This window comes from Mauremys mutica, chromosome 8 (genome assembly GCF_020497125.1).
Source record: "Mauremys mutica isolate MM-2020 ecotype Southern chromosome 8, ASM2049712v1, whole genome shotgun sequence".
Taxonomy (NCBI): domain Eukaryota; kingdom Metazoa; phylum Chordata; order Testudines; family Geoemydidae; genus Mauremys; species Mauremys mutica.
In genome coordinates this window covers 77,612,998-77,634,831 of record NC_059079.1, presented here as the reverse complement: position 1 = coordinate 77,634,831, position 21,834 = coordinate 77,612,998, and the positions used below count along the sequence as shown (strand labels likewise).

The 21,834-nt window shown below is 44.0% G+C and overlaps 1 protein-coding gene and 1 non-coding gene across 2 annotated transcripts in view; both read right to left on the bottom strand.

Moving 5' to 3' along the window:
• Window positions 1-21,834, bottom strand: part of HSPA9 (heat shock protein family A (Hsp70) member 9) — a 32,965-nt gene that overhangs the window by 4,837 nt on the left and 6,294 nt on the right. The window contains exons 3-14 of the mRNA XM_045027233.1: window positions 21,732-21,819; window positions 21,436-21,617; window positions 19,020-19,144; window positions 17,076-17,149; window positions 16,884-16,990; window positions 15,430-15,592; window positions 14,542-14,634; window positions 12,033-12,242; window positions 8,772-8,999; window positions 7,411-7,515; window positions 6,186-6,303; window positions 1,154-1,248 (exon numbers count right to left, since the gene is read on the bottom strand). Of these exons, the coding sequence (XP_044883168.1) occupies window positions 1,154-1,248; window positions 6,186-6,303; window positions 7,411-7,515; window positions 8,772-8,999; window positions 12,033-12,242; window positions 14,542-14,634; window positions 15,430-15,592; window positions 16,884-16,990; window positions 17,076-17,149; window positions 19,020-19,144; window positions 21,436-21,617; window positions 21,732-21,819 (1,588 nt within the window). The remainder of the gene's footprint in view (window positions 1-1,153; window positions 1,249-6,185; window positions 6,304-7,410; window positions 7,516-8,771; window positions 9,000-12,032; window positions 12,243-14,541; window positions 14,635-15,429; window positions 15,593-16,883; window positions 16,991-17,075; window positions 17,150-19,019; window positions 19,145-21,435; window positions 21,618-21,731; window positions 21,820-21,834) is intronic.
• LOC123376768 lies at window positions 7,893-7,963 on the bottom strand. The gene has a single exon (XR_006581939.1). It is a non-coding gene; the product is annotated as a small nucleolar RNA SNORD63 (small nucleolar RNA).

Genomic DNA, 21,834 nt, shown 5'->3' with positions numbered 1-21,834 from the left:
ATTATTCTACCCTTTGGTCTATACCAGAACTTCACCCTTCTGAGGATCAGAGATTTAAAAGTATTGCCAAAACAAGATCACTAGTTCTGTAGAGATGAGAGCAGTGTAAAGCATCTACAGTGTCAATGTCTGCAGTCTGTAAGCATATGCTAGTGCCATATCCTACAGTATCATCTGCTTAAATCAATGTTCTATATTTAGTAGTGCAATTCATTATAGTTTACTCTCATTAAATCAATTAGTCCCAACCATTAACCTTATGAATATTATAGATTGGATCACTTGAGTGCAGAAAGTGTCACTCCTTTTTGACTAAGTCAATGTGGACTCTGGCCAGATATTCCCTGAGGGAATGGTGATCTCATGTGCACGGAAGGCATACCAAGACTCAGATGAGACCTGGCACCCAAGATGCTGGAGACCAGGCTTTTAACATGTGCACTGCAATTGCCCATTAAAGGGGAGTGTGTCATAAGGGTTAGGACCAACATTTTGGTTTCATAAAATTAACAAAAAAAAAAGACAATTTATTTCAATGAGTTCAGTGAAAACAGTTTAAACATCTCCCTGCTGTGTTTGCACCTACCAATGCAGCATTGCACTGTTCCATGAGAAACTGGAAGTGAAAGTGGTAGGTCTAGCTTCAATATCCAAGATGAATTAAATGTAAACATTCAACAGCATCCATTGTGAAAAGTAGATTTAACCAGATTTTAAAAGTTCCATTCACATATTAGTAACAGGTAGGGTAATTTGTCTACTTATAACACAACCACATCCCTTTAATTCTTTAGAAAAGAATTTTAAAATACTTGGTTTGTAAACGTAAGGTGAACTACTGAACAGAGGTTAACGAGCTGGGTATTTATATGCCTATATTTTCTTGCAGTTAAAGACAACTGCATGTAGAAATCTGGTAATAGGGGACAAGTGTTATCTAGGCATCTAAAAACTCATTTGCACACGCAATTGCAGTCATTGCACATGCAAATATAGGCTTGAGTACAATGACCTACGATCTCTTAATCTGGCCCTTATATGTCAAGCCAGAAGTCCTCTGAGTAGAGGGCAGTTTCATAATATGGAATGGAGATTTTTGACTGGTAAACTAGTAATCCATTAGATGAGACCACAATGACCACCATCAAGTTACCTTTCTTCGCCTATCTTCCTCTGCATATTTCTCTGCATTCTTCACCATGTTCTCAATGTCATCTTTGCTGAGGCCACCAGAAGACTGGATCACGACTATGTTATAAAATAAAGTACAGTATTAAAAAAAAAAAAAAGCTGTTTTGCATTTTAATCTCTTCCCATACAGCAGAGATCAAAATAATCATGTCTTTTGAAAAAAGCGCTCCTACATTAATGCTTCAGCCACACCAGCTAGCCGATATTGCCAGGGATTGTTTCCTTGTACTAATGAGCCACTAGCACAAGGCATGTATTTGAGCCAGTGCAATAGTGACACCTTAGAGCAAGGGTTTTCAAATTTTTTTTTTTCCTGGTGACCCAGATGAAGAAAGTTGTTGATGCCCGCGAGCCAACGGAGCTGGGGATGAGGGGTGTGGGAGGGGGCTCTGGGTGGGGGCCAGGGGTAAGGGGTGCAGGAGGGGATCAGGGCACTGCGCTGGGGATGAGGGGTTTGGGGGGCTGAGGAAGGGGGTTGGGGCGCAGGCTTACCTCCGGTGGCTCCCAGTCAGCGGCACAGCTGGGGTGCAGAGGCAGGCTTTCTGCCTGTCCTGGCACCATGGACCACGCTGTGCCCTGAAAGCGGCCAGCAGTAGGTCTTGCTCCTAGGCGGAAGCGTGTGCAAGCAGCTCTCGCTCACAGCACCCTCCACCAGCTCCCATTGGCCAGAGTGGAGCCAGTGCTAGGGGCGGGGGCAGTGCTCGGAGCCCCCCCGCCTAGAAGCCCAACCTGCTGCTGGCTGCTTCCGGGGCACAGTGCGGTGTCGGAACAGCCTGCCTTAGCCGGGCAGAACTGCTGACTGGACTTAACAGCCTGGTCGGTGGGGCTGACCAGAGCCATCGTGACCCAGTACCTTCCATTCCAGAACTGGGTCACGACCCACAGTTTGAAAGCCACTGCCTTAGAAAATCCTTAGTATAAACTAAGAGATCTGATAAGAGAAAAGTGCTGATCCCCAATGACATTCATTCCTAGTGACGCATTTACCACTTCTCTGCTCTCATGCGAGCATTCAACTCTTGGGCTCAGAGAACAATCCTTGTACACCTTCAAAGTAACAATGGGGTAAACAGTGAGGTGGCAAAGTTTGCAGATGATACTAAACTACTCAAGATAGTTAAGACCAAAGCAGATTGTGAAGAACTTCAAAAAGATCTCACAAAACTAAGTGATTGGGCAACAAAATGGCAAATGAAATTTAATGTGGATAAATGTAAAGTAATGCACATTGGAAAAAATAACCCCAACTATACATACAATATGATGGGGGCTAATTTAGCTACAACGAGTCAGGAAAAAGATCTTGGAGTCATCGTGGATAGTTCTCTGAAGATGTCCACGCAGTGTGCAGAGGCGGTCAAAAAAGCAAACAGGATGTTAGGAATCATTAAAAAGGGAATAGAAAATAAGACTGAGAATATATTATTGCCCTTATATAAATCCATGGTACGCCCACATCTCGAATACTGTGTAGAGATGTGGTCTCCTCACCTCAAAAAAGATATTCTAGCACTAGAAAAGGTTCAGAAAAGGGCAACTAAAATGATTAGGGGTTTGGAGAGGGTCCCATATGAGGAAAGATTAAAGAGGCTAGGACTCTTCAGCTTGGAAAAGAGAAGACTAAGGGGGGATATGATAGAGGTATATAAAATCATGAGTGATGTTGAGAAAGTGGATAAGGAAAAGTTATTTACTTATTCCCATAATACAAGAACTAGGGGTCACCAAATGAAATTAATAGGCAGCAGGTTTAAAACAAATAAAAGGAAGTTCTTCTTCACACAGCACACAGTCAACTTGTGGAACTCCTTACCTGAGGAGGTTGTGAAGGCTAGGACTATAACAATGTTTAAAAGGGGACTGGATAAATTCATGGTGGCTAAGTCCATAAATGGCTATTAGCAAGGATGGGTAAGAATGGTGTCCCTAGCCTCTGTTCGTCAGAGGATGGAGATGGATGGCAGGAGAGAGATCACTTGATCATTGCCTGTTAGGTTCACTCCCTCTGGGGCACCTGGCATTGGCCACTGTCGGTAGACAGATACAGGGCTAGATGGACCTTTGGTCTGACCCGGTACGGCCATTCTTATGTTCTCATAATGATGAATGGATGCAGTTTCTCACGAAGCTGCTAGTAGTCTGTATTATTCTAGTTAGTGCACCTATCTAAGGAGACCTACTAGAAAGTACACGGACAGAACTGCACTTGGAGAGGCTTGGTATAATGGCAACTCAGATAAAGGCTCTGTTCCCAGCCGTGCTAGATACGTCCTTTGTAACTATCTGCAAGTCACTTCACACTGTTCTTCAGTTACTCCACGTGGAAAGTGAGCCTGTGTATAAGGCCCTCAGGCCAAGGGGGCATTCTGGCTCAGAATGCAGGAGGAGTCTTTATCAGGTCATGGAGTTTCCTTTCACTTTTGGAGAGCAGCCCAGAGCAATTCAGAACCTGGCTTCCAGACTGTTTCCAGCCATGCTCTCCCTCCATTTCCTTCAGTGATAGAGCTGTAGCTAGCTATCAAAGGTAACTTATTTTTTCCTACTGCTGCCCTGTGAAAACTGCCTTGTTTGAGCCAACATTGCAATCTACATTTCAAGTGGGTGGTGTAATGCAATTTCATCGGAAAGCAAGGGACAAATGTCACTGGACATTTACAACACTTCAGGAAGGGAACCAATTTTAGGTCTTCATCTCAGTAAGCACTTAATTTTTCACAGAGTATTGTAGGTGACAGTGAGCCTAAACCCTAAAAACCTAATAGCACAAGTCTATTTAAAAGTTAGACAGGGGATTAACGAGTCAGAGGTTTACAATGGGATCATGGTTGCAACCTTTGTTATACGCTACAGATAGCAAAAGGCTGGGCCGAGAACCTTGGTCCCCCATATCCAAGGGGAGGTATCTGTTGAACACCTGTAACCAGCTAATACAAGGCGACAAACAGTGCATGCTCCTGCTCCAAATGAATTTGGTGTCGATAACAAAAAACACCTTGTCAATAACAGCAACAGGACTGAATCCAAAAATATTCACCAAGATCATTAAAGCAAGTTTCTAATGATGTTTTCTTCAGCTATAACCCACAAATTCATCAAGGAATTCCATAACTCTGGAACGAAGAGGCAATACGCCATTTTTGAATGAAGCAGAAAAAATCGCAAGTCAACAAATTATCATGATAGGAAAATAAAGTGTCAAATAATGATAATTTTTCTTCGAGCTTTGTAGAAATCCAGCAATCCAGGCTAAAGAAGTTTTCCAAGCCAAAGTTATAGGGGTCTAAAACAGTGTGTCATGGTTACAACAGTAACTGTGGAGGCAATATTGCCTCTAATATTTGATTGTGTTATTAAGTAAACATAGTGACAACAGCTTCAGGTCCCCAAACTCCCTGCAGTTTAAAGATGTTGTTTCTAGGCTACCAGAATCAGCTGGTTATCAGGGGAATCTGCCCTAAGCACCTGGGTTTTTAAATTCTTGTGGCAGAGTAGCTAGGAATAAAGTACATTCTTAGTACTGTGCTTGTCTGATCAGATGCACTCTTCATGCCAGGTGTCTTGCTAATTAACCTCCTCCCCCTAACAGAGCTTGGCACACTGATGCTGTCCCATGACTAGACAATAAGCTGCCAGGACTATTAGCATATGACACTAGTTTCTCAGATGGACACTGCGCCAAGGAGCATAGCACAGAAGACAAGTGAAAACGAGCTCCTACCTGGTCCAGGGTTCCCAGTCACCTACCTCCCTGCTCAGCCCCCTCCCTTCTCCCCAACCAGTGGGAGAACAGAACAGTCTCTGCCCCAAGTGCCTCTGTGGGTAAGTAGCTCTGCTTCTTGGAGGTACAAGGGGGCATGACACAGCTGCTCATCTATCACTATAAGGGGACTTCTCTTCTGCCTACATCACTGCATTGCACAGCGTGAAAGACAGGCTGCTTTCAATGCAACTTCATCTGCTGAAGTGACGACTTAAAAGCTGGTCCTATTTCCCCACCAGCGACGAGTCTCAACAGGGGCTGCTCATGTACAGGGCTCATTTTAAAGGGAAGCTGGGCAACTTTAAGGTGGTAGAAGAGGGTCACAACAGCCTTTGGCAGTCTGTGCAGAAATAAAAGTTAATGAATGACCCACCTTATTGAAGGGTGCAGTGTTTTTTTACTGAAGCCACCACCGCTACCTCATACCACTCCACTCCCCGATTACCACATGCTCTGACTGTGCTCCATGCCATTACTGCCTCCCACTGGCTGGCTGTTTGAGAGCTGAGAGCCAACAGCAGCAGGGGCAGGGCACACCTCTGCCAGGAGGGAGAACGCAACCAGAGCTTGGTGGCCTGGGACACAGCTGGAGACCAGAGCTGACAGGAAGCCTGGCACATGAGTGGAGTCTGTGTCCCTGGGGGAGGCAGAGTCTGGGGGGAGAACCAGTCCAGGGTCCCAATGCCCCTCACAGCAGCAGGGAAAGGGCTCTGCTGTTACAACCCCAGCTCTAGATATGCCTCCGCACTGGCATGAGTGTGCCCCAACTCAGGGACTGGCCACAATCAGATTGGCTGTGGGAGGTGAGAGCAAATGTTAAGACAGCAACCAGAGACTGGTAGTAAGGGGTGGAGCTCCGCCCCTGCTTCCGTGATGGAGAGGTGATTGGGCCATTAGGTGGCACTGCAACCTGGTGTGTGGGCTCCTGCTCCCAGTCCTGGTGCTCAAGGTTGAACACACTGGAGCTGATACAAGTTATCCAGGAGACGTGGTAACAAATACAACTTGTCCTACCTCTCCCCTTCCCTCCATTTGTCTGCCTATCACCCTCACCTGCTGTGCCATGTCTGACTCTAGACTGTAAGCTTTTGGGGGGACAAGGGTCACATCTAGTTTGAGACATGTAGCACACTATTGGGGTTCACACACTCAGAGGTTCATACAGAGTAGCCAAGCATAATTCCATACATTTCCTTCCCTTCACTATAAGGGATCCAATGATTGCTGCACTTACTTTGCTGTTCACGTCCTGTCCCTTTATCCTTTGCCGAAACGTGAACAATTCCATTAGCATCAATGTCAAATGTGACCTCAATCTGGGGCACGCCCCGTGGAGCTGGAGGAATTCCAACCTGAAAACCAGAAGTGCTTAGCCATTAGTTCCCCAACAGATGTGGGTTTGGTCTACAAGCCTTCAGTGTTGTGCATATTATCTTGGTGAACTGCCAATTCAACTAAAACAACCTCAAAGCAGATCCCAGGATATGCTTGTCAGAACTCATGGCAAATTAGTGGTATCTGACAGACTTAATGGGACAGATCTAATTTAATGCAGCAGCAGACTTCTACCCAGAAGCTAGGGAAGCTGCCATAAATGTCACAAGAGCAGCAAATGCTGTTTTACTACTTAATGCCAGTAAATCACTTTCTCCATCCCATGCATGGCAGCAAGTTCAATTTCCTTTAGTTAATTACTTGGGTCTATTCTGGGGAGAGCCAGGCCCCGCTTGAGGCTACCATGTTTAAATGGTGACATATTCACCATGCTTCAGGAGATGCAAAGTCCTGCCTTACTGGAGGGCTCCTTCCAGGAACTGGATTTAATATTAGAGTTGTCAAGCAGGAAGAGGCCTCTTAAGAACCCGTATAAGCGTGAGGCGGCCCCGATACAGTACAGCCCTATTCAACATGACCACTCTTGAAATTAAATTACAAGTGTCCATACGGATCAGGAGGACAAATACCTGTACAGGCTGATTACGTATGAAGACAGTCAACTAATCAGCCACACTGAACTGCAGCAGCTACGTCCTATAAACAATCATCCCTTGGAGCATGGTAACTGCAGTCGAACACAATCTAGGCTGCTCCAAAGGGACTTGAAGGGAAGGGGTGATCGGCCAGCTATTGGCTGCCTCAGGGACAACTGTGAAGCAACATGGGATCTAAGTAGGGAGTTATATTTGGCAACAGGCTCTAACATCCTAGTTCCATGGGTACAAAAATCAATGCCTCTAAGATAGTATGGCTACCGAAGGCAGGCTGACAGTAAGGCCTACTGATTTAGAAGCCTGGATCACTTTGTGCTTTATATTTGTGGGGCAGGTAAAAATCAAATGGGTTCTGTTAAAGTCCCCACTTTCAAGAGAAGGGGGGGGGCGGTCAAACAAAATGGGAGGAGGCTTGGAACTTACTGAGTGAAGGTAGTTTAAGGTCATGAACATTTAGTGCAAACATACCAAAGTGAACTGGCCAAGAAGCTTGTTGTCAGAAGCCATCTCTCTCTCACCCTGGCACACTTTAATCTCCACTTGAGTCTGCCCATCAGCTGCTGTAGAAAACACCTGCAGAAGGGGGAGAGAAACAGAATATTTGACAGCTTACAACCCCTGAATTGACCTACTTACTACACAGACTAAAGGACAGGGAACAGCATGAAAACTAGGAAGTTAGGCTGAAGGGATAAAGAACTACTTTAAACGTGTATTATCCCTCCATGCTTCTCAAGCCTTTTAATACAGCAAAGATTTTAAGGCAAAAAGATATACATTGGAAGGCACCAGGGCAAGATTTCAACAAAGGCAGTCTAAGTGTTTGCCTGGGAGTCAGAGGGGAACAAGGAAATGAGCGCTCGAGCCCAATCTTGTCAGTATTCCTGCACGACAGGGAGAAGAGCATTCTCTACGACTCCAGGCCACCAAAGGTAGTTTTGGCCGTGCATTGTGCTCAGTTATATTAAGTCTCCGCACCAGTTCTCTTCAGAATGATGTGTTGATAGTAACATCATAGCACAGACACAGCCCAGTTCTGTCCCAAGACAAAAGCTCAAGGGATTTCTCACCACATGCTTATAAAGAGGGGGAGGGAAGTTGAGTTTATCGGGTTGAAAGCTACCCCCGCCCCGGCAAAGAAAAGTTACTCACTAATCTGCCTCATTTTGGGCTGGATTTCAGCCTCTCCTTCCACTTGGAATTCTGTCTAGGTTTTGGGGGGGTGAAAAGGAGAAGAGACTCTTCTGGGATCCCCTGCTCTCCTCCCCAATGGCTGCACATTGCAGGGACCCTCATTAGCCAGCTGAAGAAGCCCTCAGCCTCACATGGTTGCTAGAGAGCAATACAAGGCATATCCCGCCCCCCCCGCCCGGCCCCCCGGCAGAAGGCTGCCTTAACAGGGTTCCCAGCCCTTGCTGCAGTGAGAACTCATCTTAGCTCTGAGTGCCCAAAAGTGCTACCACATGACCACCACTAAGTCAGCTGGATCTTCACTGTGTTCAATCCCAAATGCCCTATACCGGGTGTCCCACTTCTCCCTCCCCAAGCCTAGGATCATGCCCATGCTGCTCTCTCTGCACACAGTGCTCCTCCAGTCATGCTGCCACAAGCAGCAGAGTGAACTGTCTAGCACGACTTCAACCCTCCTGGGCAACGTGGATGGGGGGGAAAAAAGGCACACTTATCATAGTGTCCCCATGGGACTTAAATACAGGGAGAGGGCAGAAATAGAACATGGGGCACCCAACGCCTGCAATTGTGCTGTCCCCAAGACAACAGCCCAGGAACTCCATTAGAAGCAGACAGTTACCAAGATGTTTAACCCTCACCTGGCTCTTCTTGGTTGGAATCGTCGTGTTCCTGTTGATGAGCTTAGTGAAGACACCTCCCAGCGTCTCGATTCCCAGGGACAAAGGAGTCACATCCAGCAGCAGCACATCGGTGACATCACCAGCTAACACACCACCTTGAATAGCAGCACCAATAGCAACAGCTTCATCTGGATTAACTGCTTTGCTAGGAGAACGGCCAAACAGATCCTGCACAGTCTGCTGCACCTGAATGAGTACAGAAAACAGCCCATGTGTAGGGAACTCCTGCTATCACAGCCTTGCTGCCACAGTCCACCCCATGGTATAGTGAAAATTTATATGAGAAAGGACCCCTCATTATCTGTTCTCCAACCAGCTGTCACTTCTGCCGTTCCCTCCGCCCACCCCTATTACTTCTGCCATCCAGTGGCAGATGAGACTAAGCTTCAGGCCCATGACTGGCTCCTACTCCCCCCGTCCCTCAATTTGCTCCTCATAGCACCTAGTTGAGTGGATTCAGGTGCACCCATATTTGCCCTACACCTACATCATCTAGGAGGCCAAAAGACAGCCAGTCCCCTCCTCTGGAGTGCTGTTTCCAACCCAGTGAGCCAGCAGTGAGTCACCCAAGGAAGGGGATGAAGAACTCTAGCCCCCCAGAGTTCAACACTCCCACCTACACTGACCCCTAGCTCACCACACACACCAATAACACAGCAACATTCTGCTTGAGCAGAACGGGGATCATTTATCCCAGCTGGGCACAAGTCAGCACATTCCAGGCTTATTATCCCCAGAGCTGGGCCCAGCTCCAGGGACTGAAATGCAATAGTAAGCACAGAACTGTGGGACAGGTTAGAAAATCCACAGAAAGGAAGGGGCACATCTCATCTTGTTTAGTGTATTAAAGAATAAATGAAGCCACATGAAAGGCAACAATGTCTCCAGACCCTTATTTAATGTGGTGTTTCAGTAGCTACTTTGTGCTCCACCTTTTCAGAACAATATGCTGATGAATACATCAGATCCATGGTTCAAGTATCAGGATAGGAACTCAGCTGGGTGTTTGAAACACCCCACACGGCTTTCAACTCCACTCCAAGGGGCCCACTTCCACCACTGAGATTTTAGCTGATGCTCACAGCTCCTCTGCACCCCAAGCTGTTAGTGGAGCAGCCATTTTCTGCACAGGTGAGCACTGTGCTCCTGGGGAGCTGTGAGCACTGCTCCACCTCGTCTGCCCGAGAACACTCCCTTGATACAGTGAAACATACAGGAAGACCATATAATTAACTGGAAATCTTCCCCCTAGGGGGCATGTTTTACAGTGCAAGGGGAGGCATTACTTCTGATCACAGACCTGACATTTCCCTGAGCATTGTCTGTGTGAGCACAGTTCCAAGTGATGTCAAATTCCACCCCAGCAGTGGTGTGAAGGGGAGCTGGGCAAGATGCAGTACGAAAGGGAGAAAGCTACATTATTGTGTGCAATACACAGGTGCAGATTTTGGTATGCCTGTGCTCAACTCAGCCTGCAGTTAAAGCTTTGAGTGAGAGTAGTCAGGGAAGCGTTATGTAACCTTGCAAGGCCACATGGTGCTAGAAAGGTATAAATAGGATACTGACATTTAAGTAGTGTCTTCCACCCCCAAAAGAGTCTCAGTACTTCAGGAAGGGCTTCCCCCACTATGGAAATGAAGCCACAGTGTGTAACACTACATAAGAGACTCAGACAGAAGGCAAGGAAAATATTGTACCCAGTTTAAACTGCAGGGACATTAGCAAGGGGGGATGCAATCACTGGATTTTGGCCAGGACAGCAGCTTTTAGTGACTTCTGTCGTGCAAACCTTACAGTCATTGAAACACGTCTACACAGCATTTGAGCACCTGCAGGAGCAGCCTCCCAGCCCTCGTCAACAGACTTGGGTTAGTGGGGCTCCTGCTAGTGCTTTGAAAGCAGCTGTGTAGACAGCGCTTTGAAGTAATCGCTCCCAGGCAAACCCTCCTCAGCAGGATACTCTGGATCCTGGATGGCTGTCAGTCACAGTAAGAACTTCTGAAGAGTACCACAGCGCCTACAGAGTAAAGAGGTCTTTACTGTTCTCCACAGACTGGGAGAGAATAACTGAGGGTACATCTACACCGTAACCCAACCTATGGCAGTGAGTCTCAGAGCAAAGGTGAACTGACTTGGGCTGGTGCTGCAGGGCTAAAAATAGCAGTGCAGACATTTGGCCTTGGGTTGGAGCCTGGTCTCTGAGATCTCCCCGCCATCCACTGGGTGACAAGACCTGGGATCCAGACTGAGTCTCTACACTGCTATTCTTAGCCCTGCAGCACAAGCCCACGTCAGCTGGTCTGGGCTCTGACACTACCTGCCATGGGACTTCACCCCCCGTGTAGATGCACCTTAAGAGACCTCCAGTAGCAGCATAGTCCACGTTCTTGAGGACACCCTTGCACAAGCATGTTCCCCACTGACTTCAGGGGAGCTGAACAGTTTTTTGGAGCCTGGAATCTGAGAACACTAAATCAACAGCAGGCAGGTCCTAATGTTCAAGACTTTGCATGTCTGCAAAGCAAGTCTAAGTCACCTGCTGGTGACTATCACCATAGTATACAGGTATATCTAGGTAGCCAGTGCTAAGAGCATAAGGCCAGTGAAACCTGCTCATCACTCATGCCAGGGAGCAAACACACACCCAATTATGCATTAGCGGCATGTGACAGAATGGCTTTGCTGACAGCCAGAACAGTGAACCGACAAGATCCCTAGATGGCAAACCTAAGCTGACAAGAGGGGGTGAATTCCACATAGGTCACAAGTCTGGCAGCAGCACACTGACTACACAAGCTGCTCTCCCAGGCTAGAGAGAAAAAGCCTTAAGTTCTTAAATCTCAACGGCACTGCTTACGTTCAGTCCACAACAGGCAGCAGGAGCCAGGAACAGAAATTTGTAACTCCTGCCAACTCTCACTGGTCTTGGCAAGGTTAACCCCGTCAGCAGTATCCTCCTGACAGGCCCCTGGATCAAACACCAACCCAAGTAGGGAGTGGCAATTGTTCTACTCACACGAGCAGGCATGCCTGATCCTGTCCCCCCACCCAACTCATTCTGCTGACTATATAGACAACTCTTCACCTACAGCATCTCCAAAGTTTCTGGAATTAGGACTTTGGTCCCCTTTAAAATGCTTCTGTGAAACACAAATAAAAGTGACTCAATCCTTGGACAAAGGCGTTAAGTGGTGTGTGTCACATGGGAACATACCATACCTTAGGCATTCTGCTCATGCCACCAACCAAGATGACTTCACCAATGTCACTCTTGCCGACTTCAGCATCCTGCATGGCTTTTTGGCAAGGTGCTACTGTCCTCCTGATCAGATCTGCTACAATCCCCTCAAACTGGGAACGACTCAGCTTCATGTTCAAATGCTTTGGTCCAGAAGCATCCATAGTAAGGTAGGGCAAGTTAATGTCGGTCTGCAAAACAAGAATTCACTGGTTATCAGAAGCAGGAAATCAAGACAAGCAACTACATGTGGTGTTCAGTGTTATGTACTGAACTGTGACAATTGATCACTTACAGATGAAGCCAACAGGCTTCTGTAAGAATCCCTTTAGGAATCTTTTGGGGGAAAAAATACCAAGTTTTCACACATATTTTAAGATTTCTGTACATCTTCTCCCCATCTCCTATAGCCTCAGTTTAAAGAGGCTGGTCATATTTTATATTAAGGTTCCAGTTATAAATGGCTTATAAAGGATAAATTAATATTATAAGCAGGTTACAAACATGATCTGCTTATGTTAGATATTTATAACCATGGCTATAAGCAATCCATTGACCCATTAGACTTTAAAAATTTAACTGATTAACTATTTATTGAACTATCAATCATTAACTCATTATAAACTACATCTAAACAGAAACTTAACATTAAGTGCAACCACAGATCCTCCAGGGTTAAGACAAATCCCATATATTCTTCTCAGTTTCTTCAATGGTGCAACTTTTCTGTACATTTACTCTTTTTAAAATTTTATAAAGCTGAGTCAGGCCCTGTTCACAGTAACTTTTCAGAGCTATGAATTGTTTGCTGTAACCTGCATGTGTAAACACACAGGAATGGCAGTCTAGAAACCACTAGCCCCTTATTACATGCAATGTTTTTGATCAACATCTTCACATCAGAGGTTAAAAAAAAAAAATCAAAGTAGAAGAAAGTGACAAAACCCCACCAAACACAGAGCACATGCGTATTTGCTGTTAAGACAGTATAGAAAAATTCACCAAATACCCCTCGTTTTTATATTTTTCAATACAGGACAGCCTACACTTCACTGGGGTTAAACATATTCATCAATAAACTGTTTTCTCAAAAACCAAACAAAATCTCTATTTTATAACATTTATGCCTGAGCATGAAGCCAACTGAATATTTTAAACGATTTCCATTTAAAATTATGCACCAGGCATTACAATTTAGAATGCTCATTTTCTCCGACTATTTATGCAAGAGGTTTAAAATCCAGTGTCCCTGCTTATAAGTCCACTGCACTAATCTGAAGTAAGGCACAGCAAAATAAAGGCAAAAGTGCTGAGCCATACTGACACCACAAATCACTGCAAAACATTAATGCCTCAACACACACACAATGGAGCAAGTTTGCAAAATCAGAACTGGTCCCTTGTTATAGACTAAAGCCAAGCTCTCTCCTCTTAAATAGCAAAGTCACTATGGTCATATCAAAGACTTTCCTGAAGGCTCTTGCTTATTTAACTCTTACTGGTGCAGTACAGAAGAATTTCCTGGCAGAATGGAGTGTATTTTCTAATGTAGTGCATTCTCTCTCTCTCTCCAGTGAGCTAGCAAACCAGCCTCTGTTATGACCTTGTCAGAACCATTTATCCCTTGTGACTGGCCTAAGGACCATGCTTCCTGTGATCTCCCCACTTTGCCAAAGAATACTCCCACCCAGAAATAACAGTTCTTAACACTATTCAAATCCTGGAAATTGGGAACAGAACAAAGACAAACGCAGACACTGTCTAGTTGACTTCAACATTTAAGTGAAACTGCTCCCTTCAATGAAAAATAGTTCATTGTTTGCAGCAGATAAAGAGGAGGGTCTGGAAGCATCCGATATGTGAAGCAGAGAATGGGAGATGTGATCCTTGGAATCTGCTCTCTGTGTCTAGTGACTACCTCCTTGTGCGCAGCTTTTAAAAGAGAGTGGTTTTTTTTTTTAAACAGATTATTTTCTTGTCATTATGCAAATAAGTAGTTCAGTCAGTTTTTACATTTAAAACTGTAAGATTTTGAATTGCTAGAAGTAAAGCCACAATATATCAGAAGCAGGATTATCAGCAATTCAATTCCTTGATGCCCTCCAGAGTTCTGGAATAAGTACTTGTAGCATGCAGACCTAAGAACAAGGTCAGATATTCCTACAGGAGAGAGAGGACATCTTTTGGGGTCAAAGCTAACAGGATTAATATTCCTATCCAGGAGGCAGAAACCGACACTGTTGTTCTAAGCCTCAAGCAATTACCTTGCATCACCTAACAGATGTTCAATTTTCTCTCAGACTGTTAATACCAATACTAGCTTGTCAAAGCATTTCCCCACAGAATGATGTCCTTTGCACACACTCAAGTTTGTTTTATCAACCGAAATTTCTGTCTTCACATTTGGCTCGTCTTTACCTGTTAAATAAAATGTGCAAAGTGACACATCAAAGTGGCCTACGAATGCACTTTATTATCCAATCATCTCACCTGCACAGATGAAGAGAGCTCACACTTGGCTTTTTCCGATGCTTCTCTCACTCTCTGAAGAGCCATGTTGTCTTTAGTCAGGTCAATGCCCGTCTAACCAATAAGAAATGTGTGTTAAAAAAAAAACCTGTCAATCTCCAAAAACCCATTAGCCTGCAGCTGTCATTTGCTGTAGGTCACCCCCGCCCCACTGTAATATAAAGACATCTGCAAAAATTAGAATTTGAGTCCTAGTGCTTTGTCTGCTTATCCCCCACACTTGTAACCATAACACTAAATACAAGTATTTAGTATTTTACATACATTAGCCCTAACCACCATGTGAAGTAGTTTTGTAGTAATATATCCATTAACAATTAGAAGAATTGGGGCAGACACTGTGCCTTGCTGAAGGTAACACTGGATCAATGACTGCGTTATGATTAGACTGCACAATTTCCCAGCTGCCACCCTTGTGCTCCATCTACTAGGCAGTAGCATCATGCAGCACTAGTGGATTTATGTGGCAATTCTCTTGTAATATGAAAGGAGGTGAATTATCTGTAGGACAACCCTATAGAGACACTGTCAGAGAAAGAGACGAGCAGAAGTCTTGCTATTCTGTTTGACCTAGACTCCTGTGAGATGTCCGCTCTTTAATTTATATTTGTCTTTAGCCAAATATGAGGAAGATTACTAAAGAGCAGCTCAAGTCATTTTAATAACCTAAATGCTAAAAGTGTAGGGTAATGGTCAAGTAAAACAAAACATATCAATACAGAAGAGGATCCTCATCCTTCTAAGGTAATTTGAGATTTCCTAGCTTCGAGAACTGGTTTTCAAAGCATTCTTAGTAACACTATCAAAATTACACATGGCATGTTATCTGTGCAAACAGATCTCATTTACCTCTCTCTTGAATTCCTTGACAATATGCTGCAGCAAGGCCTGGTCAAAATCTTCACCACCCAAGAAAGTGTCACCATTGGTAGATTTCACCTCAAAGACTCCCTTCTGAATTTCCAAAATAGAAATATCAAAAGTGCCACCACCCAAGTCATAGACTGCAATACTAAGACAGAAAACAGAGAGAATACACCTTTTAAAGACAGTCTTTTGGCTTGAACACTTTCAAACTCATGAGACAGGGGTGCAGATAGTCATGTGAACCTTTACATTGCCTGCATAGGCTATTGTCTACAAAGGTGAAGGCTGATAGTGGGCCTGATCCTGCATTCCTTACACACCAAAAGTCCCCATTTGAAGACATGTGACTCCTATTTAAAGTGAGAGTTTGTGGTGCACAAGGAATGCAGGATCACACCCATTATGTAATTTCAGCACCTGGTTTATTGCACTATTCAATTCTTTCATCTCCTGGAGAACTGGTGAATACTAAGTTTTCCCCTGAAGAAGCCTTCTCTAAAAAGAGAGTTACCAAGCTGACATAATAGGCCCATTCCATGCACATCTGGAATTCCTGACTTCAAATGAAAGTTCTGGGTGCATATGGACTGCACTCTTGTGCTTTTATGTAACCTTGGTCATTGCTATTACCTGCCTTACTAGGGAGTGCTTCTCCAGGAGAACATCACACTCACCAATGCTCTGTGCCTACCACTGACCAAAGTAGAAAGACTGGAACTGGATACTGCAGTTAAACCAGCCTTAACATTTTTATTAAAAGGAGAGTGCACTCGTGGTTTGCCCCCCATAAAGTCATAAGGCAAATTAAGGTATGGAGCTAAAGCCCAGGCATTTCAGAGTTATGAGACAGCTTTTGGGAAAGGCCAGGAGAAGCAGAGAGCGCTTACACAGCACTGTAAACTATGAAAAATTCTCTTCAATAACATGAATTTACAGTTTGTAAGCTCTATCACAGCAAAATTGTTATGGTAATACTGACACGCAGAGGATAATAAAAATAAATGTCTTAACGGGAACATCAGGAAACAAATGCTTTCCAGTAAACCAGAACCTGGATAGAGATTTTTACGCTAATTTAATCTTAAATATAAGGAACCTGTCAACTCAATCATCTTGAAGAACCATGCTAAGAAGCTGTTATTACTAACCACAGTTGAGTGTTCTTAAATTAGTGGTGTGTAGTTGTGCTGCTGTGGAGCTACCGTTAACCAATTTAAGATGCAGGTTGAACATCTAAGATTCACAGGTTTTTTTTTAAACTGGTAAGAATGGAATAAAGCTCTGAGAGCAACTGCACACAATAGATCACTGTGGGATTAGTTTAGCAATAGGGTATGAACTAGTATCTTAAGCAGCACAAAGTCTTAAATTATTTACAAAACAGAACCCTAGGGTGCTCTGGCTAAGAGGGGTGGGGATTACTAGCAGACATTTACACTTTGTCTTCAGACTTGTCTAGACCGTAAGCCAGGGCAGCAGCAGTTGGTTCATTGATCACTCTCAGAACATTGAGTCCAGAAATCTGCCCAGCATCTTTAGTAGCCTGAAAAAGAGAAGAAAGTTGACCAGTGAGAGAAGTTAAAATCTCTGCTTACAGACACAGGAAATCCAGGAGCTTGTGACCCTACCTGCCTCTGAGAATCATTGAAGTAAGCAGGGACAGTGATGACAGCATTCTTTGCGGAGTGTCCCAGGTAGTTTTCTGGAAAAGAAAAAACAGCAAGTTATTGTAGTTAATAAAAACTTCAGACCCACTCTAAAACGTTGGTACTTTGTTTCTACTCCCTCAGCTATAAACAGAACACGGGTCCTCAATCTGGGCTTTGTGACTTCCCTCCCTTTATGGAGAGATGGGAGAGGGTCCCAAAGCTTTTTTCATTTTTAACATTGGGGTCGCAGTATGCAAGAGCTTGTGACCCCTTAGAATAGCAGTCACCTCAAGACATTTCTATACTTTCCACTAGTGATCAGACAAAACTGGTTAGTGTGAATTCACCTATAACATTTGCAGAATTCTTTGCTTTTATAGGCGGTAGAAAACAATCCTGAGGCTATGCCTTTACTTTGGAATGTCTTATATTTGGTCAACAGACTGCTTACCCGTTTACTATCATTTGTATGATTTGTTTGTTCAGTATAAATATTTTCCACAGCAGGTTGATATACTGCAGATTAATGGTGACAAAAATGTAATTTATGATTAATCAGAAAAGCTCCAGGTTTTCTCACACATCCCTATTCAGTATCATAACTTGCTGTTCTCTTTCAATCAATATTGAAAGTAGAAAGTCATCACCAAATGCAAACAAACCTGTGCAAGTATTTGAATGCATGCTACCCACCTCAGAGACTTCACAGTGCTTTATTTTGTTTGCTTTAATATCCTTACAGTATTCTATCCAATCTAATTTACAGCCTTTGTGGTGACTGGTCCATCTGGGATATGGGTTGGCCTGCTGCACAACACTAAAGACCGCCATTTCCAGAATCTGGAGGCAATCTCTAACCGCCCACACACTGCAACTCAGTCTTCTAGGCCTGTCCTTCCATCCCTGCTAGGCCTTGGTAGCTACTACAAGGTTGAATCTATGTATAGTCAACACCCACTTGCAGTCTTACTTGTTGATCACTCGATATTGGGGTGCAAAAGTGCTCTCCAACCCAGATAGCAGGTGAGGAGTAGTGAGGGTTCCAAAACTAAATGTCAAATTACCCCACCCCACTATAGTTGGGGGATTTCCTTGAGATCACAGTAGGGATGGAAGGGGAAAAGAATCGTCAGCTCTGTGGGCCATCACTCTGGCAGAGCTCCACAAACACCGCTAGCTAGGGAGAAGTACTTCACAACATGAGGTCCCTTTAACATTTCTTCTCTTGCTGATGGATATCAACTAGCCATGTAAGAACCAACCCACCCCATCATCACTCTCATCAGTCTGGTTGCCACATAATGCAACTGGGTAGAGCTTAACTCCACATGCAGAAAAGCAGCAGATTTAAGAAGCTGACATGTCACAGCTAGCTAGGCAGAGGACCTAACCCTGTCTGAACAGGAAGTCAAACAGCTGCTGTATAGACCAAAGGCTAGCAGGTATTTGTGGCAGCAATCACTATGCCAGAGGAGGCAAGTATTAGGAGTCTGTAAATGGCAAGTTTCACAATATGCACGTTTATCTGGAAGAGATGACGACAAGTGTGCACTCCTTCACAGCCAGCAGACATGACTGACACTTTGCTTGAAACACTCATGTATTTCAAGACTCTGCAAACAGATTCTGAATAAGAGCAACCAGGAAAATGCTTTGCCGGAAGCTCTAACTTGGTCAAATACCCTAACTGGGTCAGTACAAAATTAAGGGTCCTTCACTCTCCTGAGGGTAAAACATAGCTTACTACCTTATCCCTACACAATCTGATGCAATTCAGGCCATGGTTTAGAAGGGTTCTAGAAGAAGGAAGTTTGTATTATGGCTGTAGTACGCCCAATATATTTATCAGACACCTAGTATCAATACCAAGGTTTGACTTGTTTGAGCACAAGTTTAACAAGGTAAACACCTGGCTGTACCAACCTGCAGTCTCCTTCATCTTCATTAATACAAAGGCACCAATTTGGCTTGGAGAATACAGCTTCCCATGCGCCTCTACCCAGGCATCACCGTTGGAGGCACGGACAATTTTAAAAGGAACATTTTTACTGAAACACAAGAATTTCATATTGAGTAAAGTTTGTCTAGATAACACTGAATGCATCACACAAGACTAAGTCATGATCTGAGGACTTCAGTAATTCAGCCAGAGGCTATGGGATCTATTACAGGAGTGGGTGGCTGAGGTTCTGTGGCCTGCAATGTGCAGGTGGTCAGACTAGATGATCATGATGGTCCCTTCTGGCCTTTTAGTCTATGAGTCTAAGGCCTACTCTGAATACATAGCTGGTATTGCTGGTTAACCTGAAATTGGCAAAACTTAGTGACACCTTGGTTTTAAAGGGAGAGATTCTATAGTAAACCTTCCCCTAACAGCCTCAGATGCAAGAGAGGCACCTGAAAATACCATTTGCAAAGATCCCAGATGGAAACCACTGCATTTCTTGGAAAAGGTCAATACCAATCAGTTTGATTCAGCTATGATGTATCCTGGCATCAGTTACAGCCAAGGACCCTGAGTAAGCTCAGGGTTGTCCAATTTGCTCCCTCCCAAAGGGACCTATATAGACTGTCAGCCTCCTGCCACCACTCTTCACTCAACTCTGAAATATGGACTCTGGAGCCCTCATTTGCTGCACTGCAGTTAGTGGTTGCTTCCCTTTCACCCCACCCTTCTACCATTGCAACCATTCAGCTACCCAGCCCAATCTCACTGCCCATTAAGTTCCTTGCTGCTGTCCTCCCCACTTCTCCTTTACAGCCACCCTTCCCCCATTACTCTCCTCTCCAATGAGTACACCCAGTTATCATCATGTACACAAGAGCTAAAATGTGCTGTTGCTACAGAAGTCACAATTAGAACCCAATGTGTACACATTACTCTAATCCAGCAACACAGTCTTATTGTAACCTGATCTTTCACATCCCCCAGCTCCCTTGTTTTTTTTCTTATATCCATTTGTTATATCAACTCTTTATTTACAGTAGATTTGTAAGCTCTCTGGGGTAAATACAGTGTTTTCTGAGTGCTGTAAAATAACCAGAGCCTCTTGCTTGCTTAAGTCCAAAATAACATAAGACCTATATCATTAAAAAGCCAGAAGAATGTTTAAAAGCTTTCACGCTAATCTGTGTTGGACAGAGTAATTTTGCACAAAATATCTGCATAAGATTCAGTTTTCTAGACTCAGGTATACACAACTTTCTGCAATATTTTGCAGAAAGTGCTGGAATTAAGGATATACCTTACGTTGTAAATACACAAGGATTTCTGGACACACAATAAAACCAGTGCACACTTAAAACTGAACAGTTTTATTTAAGAATCCCAGTGTAAACTGTGCCATAATTACTTTTATGCAAACTTTATTTCATGTTAAACAAGATCAAATCAGTGGTCCACCTAGTCCAGAAGCCATCCTCTGACAGTGGCCAGTACCAGCTGATTCAGAGGTAGATGCAAGAAACCCAATTGTGGACAATTAAGAGTCAGCCTTCACATATGGAAAAGATTTTCCTAAGCCCCCCCGTCAGCTAGTGGTTGGCTTACATGTCTCATCCACTTAAATATCTAACCATATTTTGAATCCCTAAACTCCTGGCCTCTGATATCCTGTGACAAATTCCACAGGATACTTTCTATCTAGTTCATAAAGTATTTCCTTTAGTAAATTGTAAGCATGCTGCTTTCCTTTTCATTAAACATTTTTGTATTATGAGAGTTTCCTAAAGTGAGGAAAATAGCTTTGGAGTAGGACAAGCCACTAGAACTGAATTGCAATCCCAGGGAGAAGTGGCCATTAAATTACTGTTCCTCTCTCTTCGATGAAAAATAATGGCTATTCAGTATCCCAATCACAAGGCATCTGCTCACAACTTTTATATGATAGACATGTAGAAAGTATAACATTCCTTGTAATTCAGTGAATATTATGTGTGCAGTGTTCTATAGCACGAGGACTCAATCAGAAGTGAGATGCAGGAAATCCTCAAGACAGGGGCTCTCAGGGTTCTGTACAGTACAAAGTACAGTCAGCACTTTGTCATTTGATCCATTTCTCTTGCCAATGCAGAGGGCACCAGCTATATTGCATTGTCAAGAACCAATTACACTTATGAGTCCGTCCCTGAAAGCTTAAAAAGCATCATTAATAAAATGCAGTGAAACACAGGCTAATCTTCTGAGGAATAGGAGTAATCAACATGTGGGACACTACGCACTGAGTACCACGTCCCACCATGTGCAAACAGCACTTTATTTTAGGCCATGCATGGGCGCACTGCACTCTGCAAATTCTCTTTCCAGAACAGGGGAATAACTTTATTTAGTTTTACTTACATATCTTTCTGTACTTCAGAATCATCATAGCGCCGTCCAATGAGACGTTTGGTAGCATAAAATGTATTGTGTGGGTTAGTTACAGCCTGTCGTTTAGCTGGCATCCCAACCAATCGTTCACCATCAGCTGTAAATGCTACAACAGATGGGGTAGTTCTGGCACCTTCGGCGTTTTCCAGCACCTACATAAAAACGATAAGAGGCTATAACCCAGGAAAACTACCTGCGAAAGTGGCAGCACTGATTCCCTCCCTTAGATCCAGATTGTTATACACTAGTAGTTATCAGTTACTCACTTTTGCTTGTTTTCCTTCCATAACTGCCACACAAGAGTTAGTTGTGCCCAAATCAATACCAATAACAGCACCTTTGACTGCTTCTGAGCTGCAAAATATATTT